Source organism: Symphalangus syndactylus, chromosome 24 (genome assembly GCF_028878055.3).
Source record: "Symphalangus syndactylus isolate Jambi chromosome 24, NHGRI_mSymSyn1-v2.1_pri, whole genome shotgun sequence".
Lineage (NCBI taxonomy): Eukaryota > Metazoa > Chordata > Mammalia > Primates > Hylobatidae > Symphalangus > Symphalangus syndactylus.
In genome coordinates, this window is record NC_072446.2 from 62,365,591 (window position 1) to 62,386,872 (window position 21,282).

General features: G+C 38.3%; 1 protein-coding gene across 11 annotated transcripts in view; it reads left to right on the forward strand.

The window, feature by feature from the left end:
* The window catches only part of ESF1 (ESF1 nucleolar pre-rRNA processing protein homolog), an 82,398-nt gene that overhangs the window by 43,335 nt on the left and 17,781 nt on the right, over positions 1–21,282 (forward strand). For 6 of the 11 annotated variants that reach the window (XM_063633976.1, XM_063633980.1, XM_063633982.1 and 3 more), the window contains exons 10-11: positions 6,485–6,615; positions 11,816–11,903. In XM_063633976.1, the coding sequence (XP_063490046.1) occupies positions 6,485–6,615; positions 11,816–11,903 (219 nt within the window). The remainder of the gene's footprint in view (positions 1–6,484; positions 6,616–11,815; positions 11,904–21,282) is intronic. The other 5 variants (XM_055265544.2, XM_063633981.1, XM_055265546.2 and 2 more) reach the window with 1 other exon arrangement.

The following is a 21,282-nucleotide window of genomic DNA, read 5'->3' on the forward strand; positions in this document are numbered from 1 at the left end:
TTCTGTATCTGATAATTCCAATATTCATAGTCTTTATGGTTCTTATAGTTTGTGAAGTTTGATTGTGATCTCATTGTTCTTGAATCTTTCTTTACCTAAGGGAATTGCAGAAGCCTGTGTCAAAAGTACTTCTTTTAAAACATATTTGCCAGATTCCTAAGGGCACTTCCAATCCAACGCCAATCGAAGCTGAGTTTTTGGATTGGATTATTTTGGGCCACACAAGTAGTGTGAATTCCAGCCACAAACCCAGGGGTTTGTGGTTATAAATCTATGGGGGAAAAATGTATTTTTACTTCCCTCTTTCTGCCCATAACCAAAGCCCAAACAGGCATGTGTTCTCTCTGATTTATGGGGAAAGGGACATCACCCACTGAGAGCACCCTTAAGCATCTTGGGCTTAATGTAGTGGTCTCTGCTGGGACCTCCCACCGTGATCAGGCTTCAAACTCTGTGTCCTGGCTTCTTGGCCAGCAACCCATTACAACCAAAGATCCATATAAGACCATAGCAGATCAGTGTTTGTCCCCAAGGAAAACTCCTTGCTTCTAATCTAGTTTGATATTTCTGTTTGAGCTTTCTTTTTTTTTTTTTTGTTTGAACTTTCTTACTGTGACTGGATTCCAAGAAATTGCTTTTGTTTCCTTACATTTAAAAGTTTCCATTTATTTTCGACCTTGTCCATAAACATTTATAAAAATAACAATAGAACAAGTAGTTCTTCAGTCTTCTTTGCCATAAACTAATTAGCAGAATGACTTCACCAGACTTGGCCAGAATTTTAGTTTGTCAGTACTAGGATAGTTTGATATTGTGTACATTGTGATTACAAACTACTTGAAAGACAAAGAAAACATACAAATAAAGTACAGGCAAATACAGGAAACAATAGCTCCCTAATGAGGCCCAAATGTTGTTTTGTATTTGAAGTTAGCTTTTAAGAATATTTGATTCTAAGAAGCAGGGGCAGCTTGATTTACAGTAAACTGAATATGATTGTAAATGGAAGACATCATTTCAAGGGAGAGTAAAAGGCGATTTGGAAGAAGAGTATGATAAGCTCAAATTCAAGACAAATGTAAAGCAATTTCTACCCAGTTAAATAGCTTTTAGACAATCAGCAACAAAAAATCATGTGCTCATTGATCGCATACTTTGGGCATATTTTCTATGGATGCTTCACTGAATGTTTTGGAAGATACAGAATTGAGGGCTATATAAGAAGCAATTGCGTATCTAAGCAGCTTCCTGTACCCTCATCCTTATTATCCTTATGACTGTGTTGTTTCTGTATAACACTATTCTCATAGTGTTAAGTGCACCCAAAGAGTATTTGTTGGCTCTGCCTGATTGGTCATTTTTGCTATTTACTATTATTCACAAGGCTAGTTGTTATTTTACTTTTTAATTTTATGCATTGTTGTTCCTAGTCTGTAAGTTTGGGAACAAATTTGACTCATTTTTTTCTTTTATTTGCTCTTTTATTCAGCAGACATTTATAAAGTGTGTGCTATATGTCACACCTTTCACTGGCCGCTAGAGTTACCAGCAAGAGAAAAACAGGCTATGACCTTTGCCCTCATGGAGCTTGCAACCTATTAAGAGAGATACCCATTAATAATAATTTTTACAATTCCACAAATGAATATATAATTCCAACTGTGACACATGCTAGAGAATAAAAGACCATGGTACTGTAAGAGTTTAGGAGAGGCTGGGCACGGTGGCTCATGGCTGTAATCCCAGCACTTTGGGAGGCTGAAGCAGGAGGATCATTTGAGCCCAGGAGTTCAAGACTAGCCTGGGCAACATAGTGAGACTTACATCTCTACAAAAAGTAGAATAAATTAGCTGGGTATGGTGATGCACACCTGTGGTCCCACTACTCAGGAGGCTGAGGTGGGATGATTGCTCAAGCCTGGGAGATCTAGGCTGCAGTGAGCTGTGATTGCACTACTGCACTCCAGCCTGGGCAACAGAGCAAGACCCTGTCTCCAAAAAAAAAAAAAAAAAGTTAAGGAGAGAGGGATTTACAGAAGTTCATACAAGAAATTGTAAGATCCTGAACCAAGTTCAAAACACTTTAAATCTTCATATTTCTTATTTGAAAGTGATCACTTAGCTTATCCAATATGCTTGAAGGATATCCTATGCACATAGTCACCCTACTTTACCAGGGAGGAAAAAATGGCCCTGGCAAAGATCCCGTTTACTTATCTGGACCAAATATCCTGTGACCCTTGTTATGTGAATGAATGTGTCCTTCCTTCTCCTTGCACCATTGGGGTGGAGAGTTTGAAGGAGTGTCTTTGATGACACTGTTCCTCAGGGCATGGCCAGTGGTTTTCCTCTAAAAAGCCTTATACTCGGTTCGGCCAAGCGTGGTGGCTCATGCTTGTAAACCCAGCACTTTGGGAAGCCGAGGTGGGCGGATCACCTGAGGTCAGGAGTTCAAGACCAGCCTGGCCAACATGGCGAACCCTGTCTCTACTAAAAATACAAAAAAAATTAGCCGGGTGTGGTGGCGTGTGCCTGTAATCCTAGCTACTAGGGAGGCTGAGGCAGGAAAATCGCTTGAATCTGGGAGGCGGAGGTTGCAGTGAGCCGAGATTGCACCATTACACTCCAACCTGGGTGACAGAGCAAGACTCTGTCTAAAAAAAAAAGTCTTATACTCAGAGTGGATTCCAAATTTGAAGTTTTGGTAGCAGTGGTGGTGGCTGGTTAGATTTTAAAAGCTACTTTTGGAATTGAGTGTTACACAGTCAGGTTTAAATAAAGAGTGCTAGTTTCAGCCTATATCAGAAATGTTTAAATGTACATTTTGTTTTTATGACCAAAGCCGATTATAGTACCTAGTGGAGTTATTTTAAGTTGTTCATCTCCTGCCCTTTGAAGACTTCAGATATTTCAAATGAATAAGGTAGGCGGAATGTGTACTCTTATTTTTGTGCGTTTTGCAAGGATATTTAAAAATATTTTTATATGTATGCAAACTGCCAGAATAATTCTGAATGGATTGTGCTTAAATTATTATTGTCACAATTGAGTCATCTATGTTGGTGGTTGGCTCTGAAAGAGGTTTTTGCCGCTTATTTGTAGGATTATTGATGTTATTTTTAACTAATTCAGAAGTCCTTGGATATGCACTTAAAATTTTTTAAACAAATTTCTGCAAAACTAAAAACAGTTACAATGAAGTTGTTTTTCAGTCACATAGTGGCTGCTCTCAGAGGCTAAAACTGTCTCTGAAGAATGTTCTTGTACTTATGCCAAGAGGCTTCTGGGATGGGCATATTTTTAAGAACTTAGAACATAAACAGCTGTGATCTGTGGCAAGAGATTTAAATGACCTCATGATGACAACAAGAACAAAGCATTTTTTAAGTTATCATGGTGGCGTGTGAATTCATTGCAATGTGTTTCTTATGCTACTATTTGGGTGTATTAAGTGAGAGCCAGGCAAAAAAAAATTACAGACTGTATTAAACTGAAGATACTGTTTCTTTATTGTTGTAAACAAAGTACCAGAAAAATATTATTTCCTAAGAATAAACATTTCATGAATTATTTTAGAGTTATAGGTCCTTTTCTTTTTTGTTTTTAACCACATGAACCACTTGAGGATCAAGGCCATTTATTTCGATCCTAAAGTTTTGATTCATTTTCTGTTAGAGAGAATATGTTCCAAACATGAAAGATCAAACATTTGGCTTGAAATAAGAATCTCTCCTTGAAGACAGATCAATTAAGTGTTTATTAAGTATTTACTATGTGTCTGGCACTATGATAAATATTATGAAATACCAAAGAAGGTGACTTTAAGCTGCTTTTGGTCTAGTTAGAAGAAAGGACTGCTCAGATGGAACTTATAAATTAGGAAGACATTATATAATCAAGCACCAAATAAAATACCATCACTTATGTGGTTCAAATATTGACATAGCCCTTTTTTTTAGAAATGATTTTTAATGACTGTCTAGAACAGTGATTCTTAACTAGAGGTAATTTTGCCCCCCAAGAGGATATTTGGCAAAGTCTGGAGACATTTTTGATTATTACGCATGGGGTTACTAGCATCTAGTGGATAACCAGAGATATTGCTAAATAACTTCCAGTGCACAGGTTAGCCCATCACAACAAAGAATTATCTGGTCCAAAATAACAATAATACTGAAATTGAGAAAACCTGATGTAGAACCTACAAATGTCAATGCTGGTAAGCTTCAAAGTTACAGGAATGGACTTTCATCTTCCCCCAGGCTAGACCTCTTCAGCTCCTATAAATGTTCTTTACCTTAAGCTCTTGGATCATCACACAGAGATGATCTTTGGATAGTCATAAACCTCCTGAACATTGTACGCAAGTTTTTCCAGTACAGTGTTAGCGTCCATAACTTTTATCAAAATCTCATGCTGTCCATGCCTCCAAAAAAGGTTGAGACACATCAACCCAGTCCTCTAGTCACCTAAGAGACAACAACATAGAACCCTCCTTAGCATCGTGGTGATTTGGAAGTAGAGCTTGGATCAAAATCAGAAAATAACTTTTTTGGTGAAAAAATTTCTATATTAGTTCAGTATTTTGAAGTAATAAAATCTTAATGCATGAGGAAATTATAGTAGAATACTTCAAAGAGTATTATTTAAACATCATGTAATAATACAACACTACATGTAAAATTTTAGACTGAACTGATTGTGTGCTGACCTACAGGCAGAATACATAAATTATTTTGTTCTTTGAAATCAACTTGTTTTATCAGAATTTGCTGCTTTCTCTCAAATGAACATCGCAGTTTACATTTCTTAGGTGCTGTTTATCTGTTGAATCAGAGATCTAAATATGGTTTTATATTACACATTTCTCCTGAAAACTGTTTACTAAAGCGAATTATGTTTTTCTCATAAGAAACATTTTTGAATTGAGAATTGTGTTCTGATTTGGCATCCTGTAAGTTAGAGATCCTAACAGCAGTATGTCATAAAAACAAATCTGTGTTACCTTGGGTGTGCATATAGGTTAACATTAATACTTTTCTAAGCTATAGATATTTGAAGATTAAGTCTTGGGTTAAAAACCAAGGAAGGTCTTACAGATCTGTTTCAGCTGTTTCAAACTGTTCTTTGAAGCTCAAGGCCCAAAAGCACTGTTTTTATTGTTTTATATATTTTTACTTTTACCAAATGTTTTGAGGGGGGAAAATCAGTGCACGTGGGAGGAAAGGGTTGCATACTTCTGATCTAAACCATTCATTTTGCAGATAAGGAACCAGAGGCCCAAAGTTTTAGATTTTATTCTTGGGCCATATATTTCTTTATTCTGTAGGTCAAACTAGCATTTTAGATGTATCTGATAATAGTAGAGAGGATGACCAGGAATTCAAAATTTAGCTGTGCAGCTTCCTACCTCCATGTTCTTAGACAAATTGCTAAATGTTCTCAGTCTGTATATACTCATCAACAAAAGAGAATTGTATTTAGTATTGTTTCTACTTTCTTAGAATTTAGAATATATCTGAGAAGATGATCTGGATTGATGTCTCATTTTTTTTAATGAATTTTGTGTCATCTAAATATTTAAAGATCCACCCAACTATGTCCTCTAACCACTACTACAAAATAAAAAGCATCTTTATTATCAAAGGGGACAGCACAGTATTTACATTTCCTTTACTTTGGCAATAATGAGGGTCTCTGTAAACGGATAGATCAGCCTTAGGGCTTTTTCTCCTACCTTGTTACCCCCTCTAGATATTGCATAAGATACCTAGAAACGTGAATCGGGAATAGCAGACTATAGGAAGAAAGACCTTTTGAGATGAAATATAAGAGCAAATAGCAGCATTGAAAGAGCTAAACCATATGATGAAATGGAATCTGAACTTGGTGGTCCTTCTGATCTTTTCTATGTGGCCTCACAGAATGCTTGAGAAAAGATTGAGAATCCTTTGCTCATGGGATATTTCAACAGGGATTCCTTATTAAACAATTTTTGTTCAAACCCTGTAGTTCGCAGAGAACATAGGCTTTCACTTGGATGACAGAAGCAAGTGGGGATAATTAAAGACAAGAAAAGCCACTTGTCTTTTGCTACAAAAATTAATTAGTATCCTGAGAAGAATTAGTTCAGAAGTTTTCTTAGCATCTCAACACAAAAAAGTTTAGAGAAATGAAGTCCAAGCCTTAATACAGTATTTTTCTTTAGTGGCTTGACCATGTATCAAGTTGCTAGGTTTGTTTGTTGGTTTATTTTGATTTTGTTTGGTTAGGTTATTGTTGTTTGTTATTAGGAAATAACTTTTATAGAAGTTGGTCCTATGTCACTGTATGATATTGGGGTATTACAGATATTTACCATTGCATGTTATCTTTGTTACTATATTAAATATGCAAAAATTATATTTGTCTTTATAAATTATATGTTTAAGTGATTGCCAGACAATAAGACATTTTAAGCTAAACTATTTGGATTTTTCCTCAGGTCTTAAAGAAAGTGCAGAAGAGATGGTCAAAAACAAATTGGAAGGAAAGGATAAACTGACCCCTTGGGAACAATTTTTAGAGAAGAAGAAAGAGAAAAAAAGACTGAAAAGGAAACAGAAGGTATCAGTGGTAATTATGACCAAATGTTTGTTGAATACAAACCATGTATCAGATGGTACCAGGTGCTTGGAATCCATTATCTCAAAATGTAACCACTCATTGAAGTAGGCCTTGCTATCATCCCAATTTTAAGAAAGAGGAAAGTGAGAATGTAGAAAGTTAAGTATTTTCAGCATGGCCACATAATGGTGTACAAAGCCTGGTCACAGTCCAGAGCCACTTCAACTGCTGCATTCTGACATTTTACATTTACATGCCACCTATGTAAAACACATAGTTAATATCTAGATTTAAGCAGTATGATTCTGTTCTGTGTTTCTGAGCAAAAGAGGTACATACAGACTTTTTTCCTTGAGGATATATGCACATAGAGGTTTTTAACATGAGTGAAATTATGCCATACTTTCCATCTCTCAACCTGCATTTTCACCTTGCAGTATTATCTTATGGCTCATCTATCACCTTATTGTCATTAAATTCCTTTATCAAGAGTATTTCCTGGCCGGGTGCGGTGGCTCATGCCTGTAATCCCTGCACTTTGGGAGGCCAAGGCAGGTGGATCACCTGAGGTCAGGAGTTCAAGACCAGCTTGGCCAACATGGCAAAACCCTGTCTCTACTAAAAATGCAAAAATTAGCTCGGCATGGTGGCAAGTATCTGTAATCCCAGCTACTTGGGAGGCTGAAGCAGGAGAATCACTTGAACCCAGGAGGCGGAGGTTACAGTGAGTCAAGATTGCGCCACTGCACTCCAGCCTGGGCGACAGGGCAAGACTCTGTCTCAAAAAATAAATAAATAAATAGAGTATTTCCTCTGTGTTAATATGGTTTCTGTGGACAGTATGATTTGGCTCATGTTGTTCAGGGAATAACATCTTTTCCAGAGTTTTCCAGAGTCCTCAGTAATAGTACAGATCACTTAGGTTTTTGCCACTAAAAGTGCTCTTGTCACTGAAATGCAGCATTCTGGCAGTGGTGTGCCTTAGAGCGTTATTACTGATAATGACAAAATTTTGCAACTTGGGGAATCTTAAAATTATTAATTCTAGTCCAGCCCTGTTTTATAGTTGTAAAAAAAAATTAGCTGATTAGTCTGAGGTTACATAGCATACCAGTGGCCAAGCTGAGACCAGAATCCACAGTTACTCAGACCAGTGTTCTTTCTTCTGTTCCCCACTATACTGTTTCTATACTGTGTGTTCTTATAATGCTTTTGGTACAGCTTTGACTTTTAGTGCTGTAAGGGTAGAGAGATGCAAAGCTGAATGACGCAGTGGAGTAATTTTTATACTTCTGTTGTAGTCAGCGTTTGTGGAAATGGATAGTAAAATGGAGAAATTGGGTGTTTTAGGAAAAAGTCTTTCAGACTGTGTTCTTCCTCTGCTCTCACACTACAACTGTCAACACAGAAGGAGACTTCTGTGACCAAATGGGTAGGGAGTTTTCTCCACACACTCACCAGTGGACACCAGCTGCGTGACCTCCAATTCCAACACTACCTGGAGATAGTGTCAGATCCCATAGATTGGGGGCTCAGTCCCCAAGACTGCCTCCACCCTTTCAGACACTAGTCTGAAGTCTGGACATCCAGAACTTCTGACTGACTGGCCTCAAGTTGGGGTTCCCACGACCCCCTGTTTAGGTTCGGTTAATTTGCTTGAGTGGCCACAGACCTTAGGGAAACATTTACACACATTTTCTGGTTTATCATAAAGGATATTACAAAGGATACAGAGGAAATAGGGTAAGGTATGGGGGAAGGGGTGTGGAGCTTCCATGCCTCCCTGGGCGCTTCACCCTCCAGGAACCTCCATGTGTCCAGCTATCCAGAAGCTCTGTGAACTCGTTTCTCGGGTTTTTATGGAAGCTTCATGATGCCAGCATTCCTTCCCCACAAGTACAGGGCAGGACCCTCTCTGGGGAAGGCCTTAAGATGCACAATCAGAAAGGTGAGGGAAGAGTACAGTCCTGCCCTTAAGACCGAACACAAAAGACTATAGCAAGGGCTAAGGAACTTACGAGCCAGGAACCATGTATGAAAATAATATACATGTAACACCACGTGGGGTAAGAGCCCTGCTCCCATTGATGTGCTAACTAACTCTCTTCTTCCCTAGAACTTTTCAAACTCAGTAGGCAGTAAAAATTTTTTTTTTTTTTTTTTGAGACAGAGTCTTGCTCTGTCACCCAGGCTGGAGTCCAGTGGCCTGATCTCGGCTCACTGCAAGCTCCACCTCCCGGGTTCAAGCCATTCTCCTGCCTCAGCCTCCCGAGTAGCTGGGACTACAGGCGCCCGCCACCACGCCTGGCTAATTTTGTTGTATTTTTAGTAGAGGCGGGATTTCACCGTGTTAGCCAGGATAGTCTCGATCTCCTGACCTCGTGATCCGCCCGCCTCGGCCTCCCAAACTGAGTAAAATATCTTCTAAATGAAATAACTCCACAAGTGTTAAGCTATCAGTTTATTGGAGATGTCTCAAGTGGGCCCTCATGGGGTCAATAAAGTAGTCATTCTGAGAATTGTAGCAGCTATTCTGTTTGATTTTCATTTGCTGGGAGCTTCGAGTTTGTGCTTCTACTTTTTCCATTCATTTGGGCTAAGTCTGGACTCGTCAGCAGCATTCAAAATACATTGTTGAGTGTCCAGGGTGTTCTAGACCCTGCAATACTCAGTACCAGACTTGACTCCAACAGATCCTTTCCGACTCCACAGGTTCTTTGTATATAGAAGAGTTTCAAGAATTTTCTTCAAGTTAAAAATATTTTTGCCCCTTTATTCCTCAGTGGTTTCAATTTTTATACTGAAAAATGATTACTGAAGAAATGAATACCTGTTATATGCCTATTATCTAGTATTTTGATCTAGCTGTTGTTTAGATCTATAAAGCAGTTAAAGAAATGAGTAGATACATAGCAAATATTCTTCGTTAAAAGCATGTTACTGCTGAATCCATATAATAGTTTGGTAAAAAAAAAAAAAAAATTCTTAGAAGCACTTGTTCTGGCTGGGTGCGGTGGGTCATGCTTGTAAACCCAGCACTTTGGGAGGCCGAGGCGGGCGGATCATGATTTCAGGAGACCATCCTGGCTAACACGGTGAAACCCTGTCTGTACTAAAAATACAAAAAAATTAGCTGGGCGTGGTGGTGGGCACCTGTGGTCCCAGCTACTTGGGAGGCTGAGGCAGGAGAATGGCGTGAACCCAGGAGGTGGAGCTTGCAGTGAGCTGAGATCGTGCCATTGCACTCCAGCCTGGGCAACAGAGCGCGACTCCATCTCAAAAAAAAAAAAAAAAAAAAAAAAAAGAAGCACTTGTTCTTGGCCGGGTGTGTTGGCTCACGCCTGTAATCCCAGCACTTTGGGAGGCTGAGACAGGCGGATCACCTAAGGTCAGGAGTTCAAGACCAGCTTGCCCAACATGGTGAAACCCCATCTCTACTAAAAATACAAAAAATTAGCCGGGTATGGTGGCAGGCGCCTGTAATCCCAGCTACTTGGGAGGCTGAGGCAGGAGAATTGCTTGAACCTGGGAGTCAGAGGTTGCAGTGAGCTGAGGTCACGCCACTACACTCCAGCCTGGGTGACAAGAGCGAAACTCTGTCTCAAAAAAAAAAAAAAATCCAGAAGCACTTGTTCTTAAAAGGACGTTAATGTCAACATAAATATTGTTTAGGACTTTAGTGATTCTTTTTGCATGCAGGATGTTTAACAGTAATGGCATTCTAAATATTTTTGTTTAAATGACTTCAGATGTTTTAGATTCCTAGAGATAAATTCAGTCTGGTTAGCCTGATCTTAGTTCACATGTGTTCTATTTATTGTGTAGATTTGATTGCCTTATTTAAATTTGCTAATTTAGTAAAAAGTCTGTTCAAATTAGATTAGGAAAAATTTAACCAGCAGACTTACTTAAAAATAGCCTGACAGTTTTTAGGGGTGGCTTATAGATAAAACAAGATAATTGTTAAAATTGGGTGATGAGAACAGAGGCTTCATTACATTGTCCTACTTTTATGTGTGTTTTAGATTTTCATAATAAAAATTATTTTCTTTAACCAACAAATTGTTGTAACTAATAATTTAAGAGATAATTCACAATGTATTCAGTCACTGTCATTTTTCAATTTTATGAGAGAAAAGGCCACCTCCCATCACTGATCACCCATCTAAAAGTATTCTTCTCCTTCAGATCTTCTCCTTCAAATGTCTGCAACACTTTGTCTCTCCTAACCCTTCCTATCTTGAATTATTTTTATTTATGTATTTGTCTATTTATATGTTTATGTGTCTGATTTCCTTTAATAGATGGTAAAATTTTTGAGGACAGAAACCATGTATCTGATAACTTCCATTTCTCCCAAAAGGCCTACATGGTTTCCTGCATTTATTAAGTATTCTATATTTTTTTGTTTGTTTGTTTGTTTGTTTTGAGATGGAGTCTCGCTCTGTTGCCAGGCTGGAGTGCAGTTGCGCCATCTTGGCTCACTGCAACCTCCGTCTCCTGGGTTCAAGCGATTCTCCTGCCTCCCCTGCCAAGTAGCCGGGGTTAGAGGTGCCCGCCACCATGCCTGGCTAACTTTTGTATTTTTAGTAGAGACAGGGTTTCACCCTGTTGGCCAGGCTGGTCTCAAACTCCTGATCTCAAGTGATCTGCTCACCTCAGCTTCTCAAAGCGCTGGGATTACAGACATGAGTCACTGCATCCAGCCTCTATAATTATTTGTTGAACAAACAGAATAATTTAGGTGGGAGTCGTTTTATAAACTGGTCCATTTACTTTTTTTTTCTTTTAATTATTATTTTTTTTGAGATGGAGTCTCACTCTGTTGCTCAGGCTGGAGTGCAGTGGCACGATCTCGGCTCACTACAACCTCTTCCTCCTGGGTTCAAGTGATTCTCCTGCCTCAGCCTCCTGAGCAGCTGGGACTACAGGCGTGCACCACCATGCCCGGCGAATTTTTTTGTATTTTTAGAAGAGATGGGGTTTCACTGTGTTGGCGAGGCTGGTCTCGAACTCCTGACCTCGTGATCCACCCACCTTGGCCTCCCAAAGTGCTGGGATTACAGGCTTGAGCCACCACGCTTGACCACTGATTTACTTTTAGATTGAACTACTTGGTTTAAAAGAAATGCATACAGTTTTTCTTGGTATACATTTATTATAATTCTTATAATAATGAAATTTTGTATTTTTATATTCAACTTTTAAGGCTCTTGCTGAAGAGGCCAGTGAAGAGGAACTTCCCTCTGATGTTGATTTGAATGACCCATACTTTGCTGAAGAAGTTAAACAAATAGGTAAGCCAGCTCATATCTGTAGTTTTCAATTGGAATCTAAAGAAAAAGGTGAGGTACGTGGAAGCAATATAAACTAATTATTCTTTTAAATTTGCTAGTATTTGTGTAGCTCCCTTAGTGACATAAGCAAGTCTGTCCTGTGGCATACAGTCATTAATCTGATTGGGAAGGGTCAGCTTGTCCCTTGGGGTAATTTTAATATAGGAGGCTTTTGATAATGTGGTTAATAGTTTACTGGGGATTCCTTTCTGGGAAATATCCTTAGTGCCAGTCAAATCGACTCTATAAAAGAATGAGAGGAAATAGAAAGAGGAATAAATATTTTCTTGTGTGCTTTCACTGATTTTTAATAGTGTATCCATTCTAGGTCCCTCTCAGCAAAGTCTATCAAGAATTAAAAGTATGAAACGAATTGTTTTTATGTGCATGTTGATATATGTATAATTTTTTAAAATTTATGCATGAAATTTCATATAAAAGCTTTTTCTGCTGAAATATACAAAAGCATCTATGTTTCATTTTATCCCTTTTGTACTCATTATGCTTAATTATAGCTAAAAAGCCAGCTTTCCTTACTCTTCTTTTTCCTTGAATCCCTAAATTATCTGGTATCTGATTTCCTATATCCAGGGAGCCTTGTTTCCACCTCATATGCACTACTCATTCTTTCTTTCCTCCCTTATGTGGAGGAAATGCGTATGTGTAAATGTGTTTGGTAAGGTTCGAGTCATACTTGGTAAGTCGGTACAGAAATCACTGTAAGGACTTACCATGTGTTCTCATGCATTTTGCCTTCCCCGATCATTATACCACACACAAGAACCCCAAAAGGCTTGCTCCTGGAGCAACTCCAAGCTGGCATTGTAAAGAGAAGGATTTTATGAAGTTTCCCTGTTTTTTTTTCCCTTGTGACCAGTGGGCCAGAATAGTTCTTAACAGGAAAGTCAGAATTGCTCAAAATTACTTCCTGATTGTTACAGCTTTTTAGTACTGACATTTTATTGATGAGAAGGAGATTAAGATAAATAAAGTCTATTATAGAATGTGAGATTCTTGGGAATTGGACAGAGACGTGGAAACTTAGCATATTCTGCTTTTCATCATACCTGAGTGGTCATTTCTAGAAGATGATGGATTTTAGCCTTATCCTCTGGTTTCAGGAAACCAACTTTATAATGGAGAAATGCTAAGCATTATAGTTTCCTTGTTCTCCATCCAAAATGTTTCCTTTGGCATGTGAAGTCTGGTCAAATTGCAGAACTCAGAATAGGATTCAAAGAATAAGTTAAATGGTTTGATGGCTTGGGGTAGCCAGTTTTTTGGAATCAACACATTTAAATTGAGAGTAAGCTTTCTCTAAAGTTATCAGAAGTTCCAAAGAAAAAAGGTATAGATAAAATTTGCTTGCTTTTAATTTACTTTTGATTTCAGAATGTTCCCAGAGGGTAATTGTTTCTATCTGGGCTTTTCTGTTTTTGTGTGTGTGTTTTGCGGTGGGTTTTGTTTTGTTTTGAAAAAGCAAAACTGCAAGGCCAGAATTTTTTACATAAAATTTAGGACAAAAAGCCAGTGTCTTGCCATGTTTGTTTATTCATTCTATAATAACTGTTTTGATTGCCTACCAGGTGCTGAGCTCTCTGCTAGGCTAGAGATATAGTGGTAATAATACAAACAGGATTGCATCCCTCATGGAGTCTGGTTTGAAGAAAGACATGTTAGACAGATAAATAGTATGAGGGTATGGTAAATGTTTTAAAGGAAAGAAATATAAGATATAACTGGGTAGAAGTGGGAGATATGGGAGTTTACATTGGGTAGGCAAAGAAGGCTTCTCTGAGATGATGACATTAGAGCTGAGACCTGTGGAATGAGGAGTCAGGGATGAAGAGCTGGGGGAAGAGCATTGCAAATGAGGGGAGAGTGGGTAGAAAGACTCCAAGGTGAGAATGCACTGTGTGGTGGTAAGAATCGAAAGACATCAGTGTGGCAGACATCAGTGTGGCTGGAGCATTGTCGGGGAGGGAATTGGTATGAGGACAGGCTGGAGACTCAGTGGAAACTACCCCTGTAGGGCTTTGTTGTCCTGACAACAAATTTAGATTTTACTTTACTGGTAGTGGAAAGCCCGAACAGTCTTTAAGTAAAGATGAGACATAGTCTGGTATAGATTAACATATTACTCTGTTGCCTGTAAAGAGAACAGTTTGAGGACTGGTGAGGGCTGGAAGACCAGACTTTTGCCGAGCTCTAGACAAAAGATAATGGTTGTTTATCTGGCTTGCCACTCGTGGAATTGAATGGAGAAGAGAATGGAACTCTAGATATACTTTGGAAGTATACTTGCTAAATCAGGAAGAAATTTAGCATAACTTCTGTTTTTGGTTTGAGGCTATGGAAGAATATTCTTCCATTTACTGAGTTAGGAAGAAATGTGGAAACAATAAGTTTGAGTGGGAAGCAAAGTAAATAGGTCCATTTGTGGCATAATCACTTTGAGATGTCAATTAGATATACAAATGGAGATGTTTGGTTGATATTGAGATATAAGTCTGAGAGGTGAGCAGAGAGATTTAGACTTAAGGATCAGTAGCATATAAATAGTACTTCAAACCATGGCAGTGGGAGTAGAGAGCAGTGATAAGAGAAGAGGATGCAGGATGGGCCCTAAGGTCAGGTGAAGTCTGCATGAGGCACTGTTAATCTGTCATACTAGAGGAAGTGCTACTTGAAAGGATGGGAAAAGCTTAAGAAGCCGAGAAGGAGCGGCTGGGAAATAGGAGGAACAGTATTAATGTAGTGGCTCACAGACACTTGGTGAGGTGGTAGAGGTTTCAGTAGATTAGTGTGGGTTAAAGTTTGAGGTGAAAGGTGAGGAAGTAGAGACCAAGAATGTAGATCTTTTTTCCGAAGTTTCACTGTGAAGAGGAGCAAAGACGTGGAGCAGTACCTGAATGTAGGTAAGGAGAAGGTATTTTTTTTAAAGATAATGAGCTTTTAGGGCATGTTTTCTTTCCCTTGGGATTATTCCAACAGAAAAGAAGTTACTAAGATACAGAAAATGGGGGAAATAAAAGTAAATACAAATGCAGATAAATTTGTATATTTGGTGGCAGGAAGATGAGGGATTTACCTGATTGGTTTATGGATTTATACTGTTTGTTCATTCACTTGCAGAAGCACAGATAATCTGCATGAGCAGATAGGGTAGGGACATAGAAACAGGTCATTGGAGGGCCGGGTGCAGGAGGTTACTGCCTAAGGCGGTTGATTAAATTAATTGTCAATTTTAAGGAGAATGTTCAGTCTGGATGGCTGAAAATGGAGAAAGATGGGGTGTATAAATTTGAAGGCCAGGCCAGATACAAAACCATAGAACATGCGGCAAGAGCAGCGGTATGGGAGGCCTAGGCAGAGAAAGAGAGAACCAGCTGAGCCACAAAAGGAGCACGTCCCTTTTAAATCATGCTAGACATGGCTTTTCAAAGGCACGTTACAAAGCTGTGTGCCCCCATTCATGTACGTGGTTATTCAGTCAACAATTATTGAGTGTCAGAATCACCCCGTCCTCCCATATGACTTTCAGCATGTTACAAAATATTTAAATGTATGAGAATGATACAGTTTTCCCATACTTTACATTTTAATCTGACTACCTATGGTATAACTGGTATTTTTAAATATGTGTTAGATATATATCATGTATATGCTCAAATGGATGGATTTAATGAGAAGTTTTTACTCAATTCTGAACCTTTTCCTCCCCAGCAAAAACTAAATTTGTGCTTAACAGTATCCAGAAGATATAAAGAAGAATATACTGAATGTTAACATTTTGTACTCATGATCCAGGAGGATAGTTTTAAGGATAGGTGGAAGCATGCTTATAACCTTAGGGAAATGGATTCCCATAGGGAGTCAGGAAGAAGTTGGAAGTTTTTTGTGTGCTTCCAGATATAAGGATCTATAGTAGGTACTCCTAAAGAGAGTTGGACTTTGGTTCAAAATTTACCAGTTTGTAATTTTTATTTTTTATTTTATTTTATTTTATTTTATTTTATTTTTTGCAACGGAGTCTCACTGCGTCACCCAGGCTGGAGTGCAGTGGCGCAATCTCTGCTCACCACAGCCTCTGCCTCCTGGGTTTGAGCGATTCTCCTGCCTCAGCCTCCCAAGTAGCTGGGACTACAGGCGTGTGCTACTGTGCCCGGCTAATTTTTGTATTTTTAGTAGAGACAGGGTTTCACCCTGTTGGCCAGGCTGGTCTTGAACTCCTGACTTCAGGTGATCTGCACGCCTCGGCCTCCCAAAAATGCTGGGATTACAGGCGTGAGCCACTGCGCCCAGCCAGTTTGTAATTTTTAAAATGTAGAAATAAAATAACTCAGATGACCTACATTGGTATATTAATTTATTACTACAGTGTTGCCTTCATTATTAGTTTGTCAAAATAATTTTGGATTTTAGTACCTTGGAAGTAAAATATAGTCATTATCTAAGGATATAGACCTTGCTTTTCAAAAATATTTAAGATATAATGAATTTGGCACAGTAGTGTTTGAGTATATAGTTCAAGTTCTGTAGTTAAACAGGACAAAAACATTGTAAACCAGATGACTTGGGTACATTTATAACATTTTTGCTCTAGGCAAACCCATAGAGCTAAACTTATGTGCCTTCAAAATGTGGAGGAAATGAGTTCATTGATGCCAGACCTGGCGTTTGGCTCAGATTAGGTGCCAGGGTGAATGTTAGAGATCTTTTATAATTTTTTCTTTGATTTCCTTCTAAATTGCAAACTTGGTGTCAAATGAGAGTTTTTAAAATATACATCTAGGATGAGCACATTAATGAGATGAAAATGAAATAAAATATTAGAAAAATCTGCTAATTTTCCAGTGGTAGCTGGTAGAATCTGAGTCCTAGTGGGCTTCCCTTTATTTTTATTTATTTATTTATTTTTTTATTTTATTTTACAAAAGCTTTTTCTTTCTTTTCATTATTATTCTTTAAGTTCTGGGGTACATGTGCAGAACGTGCAGATTTGTTACATAGGTATACATGTGCCATGGTGGTTTGCTGCAACCATCAACCCATCATCTACATTAGGTATTTCTCCTAATGCTATCCCTCCCCTAGTATTTTTTGTAATTTTATAAGTAACATTGTAAAGCAGCGCCAGAATGTGGTAGCCTAGAGGGAGATTAACCCTAGAGGGAGATTATCCTTAACAGACTGCATCTGATCATGGGCAAGTGATGCAGGAACTTGCTACAAAAGAGTAAATCACTGGGGCGCTTACCACTCCCATCTGGTCAGTACTGAGACCACATCCATCTGCCCTCCAGTGAACTTTCTTAGCTGCTCTCACGTGAATTGCTCAACTAAACCCTCTGGAGGAAGTTTATTATGAGAACAAGTCTCTGACATTATAAGTAATGGGAAATGAAATTTCCTTTACAGATGAGTTTTATTTTTACACACTATCTTTTTCCATGGATGTATTCTGTTACATTTTTTGCCTAAAAGGATTCTAGCCTCAGTGAGGATTGGTTAGATTTATTTAACTGTAAAACTCTAATATCTGACTTGGAGTCTCTGTTAGTATTGACTTAATAGAATCAATCCATATGTATTTTTTGCAGCAGTCCCAGGAGATGTAGTTTCTTTTTTTTTTTTTTTTTTTTTTGACAGCATTTTGCTCTGTCACCCAGGGTGGAGTGCACAGTGGTGCTATTATGGCTCACTGCAGCCTCGAACTCTCCTGGGTTCAAGTCATCCTCTTGCCTCAGCCTCCCAAGTAGCTGGGACTACAGGCATACACCACCATGCCTGGCTAATTAAAAAAAAAAAAAAAAATGTGGAGCTGGCGTCTTGCTTTGTTGCTCAGGCTGGTCTCAAACTCCTGGCTTCAAGCAATCTTCCTCCTTCAGCCTTCCAAAGTGCTGGGACTATAGGTGTGAGCTGCCACACCCAGCTAGAGATGTGGTTCCTTACTTGACAGAAGATTGACTGAAAAATAAAGACAATATTTTAGAACACAAACTTTCATTTCCCTAGTACTGTTCATCTAACTTAAGTCTGAAACTTTTCCAGGGAGGAAAAAATGTTTTTTAAAAAAAAATAGATGTGACCTCTTAATATTTGGTCTTATTAACAGTGCAGAAATGATCTATATGCATTATTTCTTTTGACTAAATTCAGTCTAACATCATAGTAAATTCTTTGTTAGCAAAGAAATTTTCTTCACGCTAAAACTGGATATCATGTTTGGCCCTATCTTGGGGATTTTTTTTTCTTTCTCCCTATTACAGTCCTCCTTTCAAGTTTATTTTTAAGACTCTTCACCAGGTTGTTATAAAATCTGAAATAGTTTATTGTGGGCTTTTTGAAATTATTTTCCACAGCTGTATGTGAAGATCTTTATCTGCTTTAAGTATTAATTATATACTGTCTAATTTTCTTCCTGCTACAGAATAATATTTTGCATATGTCTTGGCTTGAGAGCATAGGAGCAGTGGTAAACTTAGGGAATGGGGGTTCATACCCTAAGCAAGTGGAACCTTGATATTTATATGTGTAAGGACATACACATACATTAAGACAGAGAAAGATTATACTCTTAAGATTCGTATATTATTCCCTGAAAAAAATTTCAGATAGGACCAGTGATGAGGAGCATTTTCTCTAGGGAGAAGGGCTGCATACAATAAATATTTCTTCTTGGAAGTGCAAAACAAATGGCTTGGTAGCACTGATAGGTGAGCCTGGCAGCACTTTTATGCTGGCATGTTCTCTTGGCTGGCCATGTCTACTGGACAGGTGTGCAAGAGTATTCGCAGGGACTTAATACACACAGAGGAGTTTCTAAAGCCTCTTTTGACTTTAGGTTTTCCTTATCCTGTTACCCCATTAGCTGCAATTCTTCAACCATCTCGACTATTCCCTTCTCCTGCCACACCCTTCTTCAGGTGTTCTCACATATCACCACCTCACTTCATCCAGGTCATTGTTTGTGTGTCACCTTCTTGAAGAGGCCTTCCTTAACTACCCTAACAAAACCAGCCCCCTCATTCAGTCTCCAACCCTTCTGTCCTGCTTTGCCTCTGTCTTTCCCAACTTGAAGGTATACTACATGAGAGAAGATTTTAACCTCTTGTTCACGGCTTGTATCACCAGCACCTGGAGCTGTGATCGCAACATAATAAGTGCTCAGTTAACATTTGTGAGATAGGTGAAATAATTTCCTTGTTTATTGACCATTTGGTTTTGTCTGTGAATTCTCTTTGCTCTGTGTTAATATTTTCATTTACATGAAATCTTTATAAGTGAAAGATATTAGTATTACAATAGAAGCAGTCATTTCTTTTTTTTTTTTTTTTATCGAGACGGAGTCTCGCTCTTTTGCCCAGGCTGGAGTGCGGTGGCACAATCTCTGCTCACTGCAACCTCTGCCTCCCAGATTCAAGCAATTCTCCCACCTCAGCCTCCCTAGTAGCTGGGACTACAGGCGCTGGCCACCACGCTTGGCTAATTTTTTTGTGTTATTAATAGAGACAGAGTTTCACCATGTTGGCCATGCTGGTCTCAAACTCCTGACCTCAGGTGATCCACCCACCTCGGCCTCCCAAAGTGCTGGGATTACAGGTGTGAGCCACTGCGCCCAGCCATTTCTTGTTTTTAATTATGAAAATTTATACATTGAGAAAAATTGAGAGAATAATACAGTGAACAGCACCTGTGTTTGGCAGTTGTTAACATTTTGCCATTTTGCTTTTGTATGCATATACTTTTATGGTATGTCATAAAAATATATTTATACAAGATGTTACTATATAATAGACATATTTAGTAGTAGTCTTTTTAGTTCACTATAGTCTAGAAGATACCATATACACTTCCCCCTCCCATAACATTTGCCTTTCAAGAACCCAGGCTAGTGATCTTTTGGAATGTCTTATATTCTAGATGTATCTGTTCCTTGCCACTCGGTCCACTATATTTTCCATAAACTGGATGTTAGACGAGTGGTTCCATTAGATTCCTGTTGAATGGTTTTGGCAAGCATACTTCATAGGCAATGCTGTACCTTTCATATTATATCACATCTAGGGGCATAGGATTTCATATTGTTCTAAAGATGACTTGCTGAGGGTGGTACAGTGCCCAGCGGGGGATTTTCTTAGGCTCTCTAGGCGGTCAAACAAAAGGCTCTCATGGGTAGTCAGGCCAGGAAACACAGCAGGGCAGTGTTGGGTGTTTCTCTTCATCGAGTCTCCATGGCAGTTCACTCAGCAGTACAGCTTGGGTGCAAGGAAAGGAGACACAGTGTGCAGTAGTCTCCCTGGGCGAGAAGTCACGTGTTCCAAATAGGAACTGAGAGCTTTTTAACAGCACCTAGACATAGCTTCCAGATCCCTGTTTTACCAGTTACAGGAGTCATGGTATCAAGGAAGCCCAAAGTTATAAGCATTTAGAGACCCCAATACATGTTATTTTCCAGTCAGGAACCACTTTACCTGGTGGTATTGCCTGGTAATAGAGCTAGAAAGTTCACTAAAGATCAGATTTTTCTTAGAGAAGGAGAAAGCGTTTTTTAAAACTTATATTTACAGGTAGTGACTGTCAAATTATTATTATAAAGGTAAGTTTTTTCATTTTGCAGATGAGAGTTTGATATATAGTGTTAAGTTTATATATTCAAATCACTTGGGGGTTTTTTCTTTGTCTCTTCCAGTATTCTTATGCTAAGAAAATATTTCTTCTATTTAAGATACAGTAGCTGTTCCCTTGTATTTTCTCATAGGGGTTCTTTGTTTTATTTTGTTTGATGTTTAACTCTTAAATTCACCTGTGTTTTATTTTCTTATGTATTATGAGATAAGGCTTTAATTTGATTTTTTTTGCAGAATGAAACAAATTGCTCAACAGCAGTTATTAAACAATCTTTTCTGTTTCTACTGATGATGTTATATTTTATTATATACTGTTTCATCATTTTTATTATGTTGTGTAGTAATTTTTTGGTTATTTTCACTTTTCAGTACATGTTAATACACTATATCACTAGTACATGGAATCTATGTAATCTTTGTAAAGATTTCCTTGAATGGAATTTTTATTTAGAATTTCATTAAATGTATATATTACTTTTATTATGAATGGATGTTGAATGTTAATATTCTTATGTTTATTGACATGCTTATTCTGCATCTGTTAAAATGATCTATGGTTTTTCTTTTTTAATTGGTAATGTAAATTATACATTACTTTGAAAGAAATTCTTCCTTTATAACATGCAGTCACTCCGTGTAGAAGCATTGTATTTATTCCATTCATATACCCACGGTCTTCTTTCAGTAACATGTCTTTTCTTTTAGTT